Source organism: Oncorhynchus gorbuscha, linkage group LG09 (assembly GCF_021184085.1).
Source record: "Oncorhynchus gorbuscha isolate QuinsamMale2020 ecotype Even-year linkage group LG09, OgorEven_v1.0, whole genome shotgun sequence".
NCBI classification, from domain to species: Eukaryota; Metazoa; Chordata; class Actinopteri; order Salmoniformes; family Salmonidae; genus Oncorhynchus; species Oncorhynchus gorbuscha.
The window spans coordinates 94,278,546-94,281,501 of NC_060181.1; the positions used below are offsets into that span (position 1 = coordinate 94,278,546).

Below are 2,956 nucleotides of genomic sequence, written 5' to 3' on the forward strand. Positions count from 1 at the left end.
CACAGCCCTGTGTTGGGTCTGTGTGTCACAGAATTGTCACACACGCACATACGCACACACACACGCACGCACGCACGCACGCACGCACGCACGCACGCACGCACGCACGCACACACACACACACACACACACACACACACACACACACACACACACACACACACTCTCTCTCTCTCTCTCTCTCTCTCTGGTCAGAGAACTGTCACACACACTCTGGTCTGTCTCTGTGTGGTAGATCAGCAGGAGGGTGGACCGATAGCCCCTCTCCATCCGACTTGTCCATGGCACAAGGCTTTGTGTCTGAGGAATGTGTGTGTGTGTGTGTGTGTGTGTGTGTGTGTGTGTGTGTGTGTGTGTGTGTGTGTGTGTGTGTGTGTGTGTGTGTGTGTGTGTGTGTGTGTGTGTGTGTGTGTGTGTGTGTGTGTGTGTCCACTATTTAGCTGCTCAGAACAGGCGACGGAAAAAGTCTGGAATGTAAACGTCTTTGAAGTCTTTCAGCCTCGCCATTCTTCCTCTGGTCCGTTGAGCTGAAGGCGGTGAGGGTGGTGGGGGGGGGGGGGTGAGAGAGATGCCCCTTCCGCTCGCCCCGTAAGAACCATTATCCGTTCTGAAAACGGACCCTTGAACTCCCACGTCCACCTAGAACCCACAACAGAGAATGCTGTCATTAAAACGCCAGGCATTCCTCTAAATAGGACAGCACATGGTTTTGCGACATGCCATCTATGAGAGGTCACGGTGTAATGAAGCTCTGGTTTTAAAAGGTGGTTTATATAATATAATACCACGGTAGACTTGACTTTAACTCTGAGGAAGATCAATGTGATGAAATAGAAAAAATGGGCACTAAGTAACAGAAACTGGTGTCCAAATAACAGTTTATTTTGAGTGGGAAGTTCGTGAAAATTGATTTCTGACGTAACAGGTTACTACACTCAGCATCTGAAAGACCATGAAGGAAAACCCCAGGGACCCGTTAGTTTGGAATATACTAATAATATAATATTATTATAATAGAATAATATAACACTTTATAAGCCTCTGTGTCACAGCTTTAAGTTTTTTTTACAGTTAGTCTACTCTCTTTGGTGACCAACAGACAGTACTCACCGTTAGGTCAGAGTTCACAGGGGCGTTTCCCTCTTGTATAAGGCAGCGCTGGTGGGCCCTTCAAACTGCAGCTTGATGGCCTGTTTCAGGTTGAGCTGGGGGTCCGTGGTCGTCATGACCACCATGCAGGGAGGAGATAAGGCACTACCGGCGGTTATAGACATCTTCCGGTTCTCCTCCCATGTCTCTCTCTGAGCCGGGCTCTGGAGCTCGTAAGGGTAGCCCATAGGGAGACTGTCCCTGTTTTTGGGGCCATCTTGTCCAGGCGTCACCCCTAGAGAAGCCATGACAGAGTTCCACCTCCCCCCTCCGTACTGAGACCTCTCCTCCTGGATCAGGCTGGGGGGGTCGAGTTTACTGGGATAGTCGAACCCTGCTGGGTAGCCTTTGTAAGTCTGTTCAGAGTCATGCACCATGGCCGTGACTGTGCAGAGGGTGGGTGGAGGAGGGCTGGCCTTAGGGCACTGGGCCCTGCGGTTGGTTCCGTGCAGGCTGCCACGGGCGGAGCCAGGTGGAGGCAGGGTGGAGTGACGGGAGCGACAGCGTGGAAGGGAGTGCTGCTGGATCTGCTGGGTGAAGGACAGACTGTCAGCAGGGACAGTCTGCACCGTGGCCTGGGAGTGGGCTGTGGAGGAGGATGTCTGGGAGCTATGGATGGAATGGAAGTGCTCGGCTGTGGAGCCTGGGGAGCAAGAGGCTGAGGAGGTGGAGGTGCTAGCACCATGATGACGCCCTGCCTGGGCCACGTTACTCCCTGAGCCGACGGAGGACGGGCTCTTCACAGTGGATGACCGTGGCGAAAGGGTGTTGGACAGACGGACTGAGTACGGTTTGGCTCCGTAGCTCTCCAGCAGCCTGACGATGGTGAAGTGGCCCCTCTTCCCGGCCACCTTGACGGGGCTGCGGCCGTACTTGTCTACGTGGTCTGGGTTGGCCCCTCCCTCCAGTAGCATGGCAACGATATTGGCGTGGCCCTCCTGAGCCGCGATGCTCAGTGCCGTGGCCCCCTGTTGTCTGCAGGCCAGATCCACGTTGACCCCCCTGACCTCCAGGAGCAGACGACCGGGCTCAACATGACCCCGCCAGGCTACGGAGTGCAAGGGGGGTCGTCCCTCCCCGTCCTGGGTGTTAGGGTCCGCCCCATGGCTCAACAGCAGCGCCACTGCATCCAGGTTGCCCTGCCAGGAGGCCACGTGCAGCGCCGTGCGCCCCTCCCCGTCCCGGGACTCCAGGGGCACGCCCCCTTTCTCCATGATGAGGGCAGCCATATCCAGATGTCCCTCCAGGACCAGGAGGTAGAGCAGTGGACGGCCCTCTGCGTCCCGTACGTCCGTGTCGGTGCCCCGCCTCATCAGTAGCTCCACCACCTCAGCGTGGCCCTCCAGGGCGGCGGCGGTCAGCGCAGAGTGGCCGTCGTACGCCCGGTGGTCGATGGGCGAGCGGCGGTCCAGCAGGAGCCTCACCGTGCCACAGTGGCCCTCCTGCGCGGCCAGGATGAGGGGAGTCCGTCCCTCGATGTCCATTTCTCCGACACGCGCCATGCTCCCACGCTCCGTTAGGACGGCACAGACCCCCCGGTGGCCCTCACAGGCGGCGGCATGCAGAGGAGTCCAGCCCAGATCGTCTTTATGGTTCTCATCCAGCCCTCGGTCCAGAAGTGCTCTGACCACCTCCACGCTGCCCCGTGCTGCTGCCAGGCTCAGAGCTGTACGACCCTCCCCGTCGATGCCATCCACCGTAGCGCCCCAGAACAGCACTCTGCCCACTGTCGCGGAATGACCCATGGCGGCAGCCGCCAACAGCGGGGTGACGGCTGCAGAAGCGGCGGCAGCGTGTGGCCCGGCGC

At 58.1% G+C, this 2,956-nt stretch overlaps 1 protein-coding gene across 3 annotated transcripts in view; it reads right to left on the reverse strand.

Moving 5' to 3' along the window:
• Positions 1-429: 429 nt before the first annotated feature.
• LOC124044286 (ankyrin repeat domain-containing protein 50-like) overlaps positions 430-2,956 on the reverse strand; it is a 16,313-nt gene continuing 13,786 nt past the window's right edge. For all 3 annotated transcript variants that reach the window (XM_046363930.1, XM_046363929.1, XM_046363928.1), the window contains 2 exons: positions 1,111-2,956; positions 430-639 (listed from right to left, as the gene is read on the reverse strand). The exon at positions 1,111-2,956 is cut by the window's right edge and continues 1,689 nt beyond it. In XM_046363930.1, coding sequence (XP_046219886.1) covers positions 1,125-2,956 — 1,832 coding nt within the window. In that variant the 3' untranslated portion in view covers positions 430-639; positions 1,111-1,124. The remainder of the gene's footprint in view (positions 640-1,110) is intronic.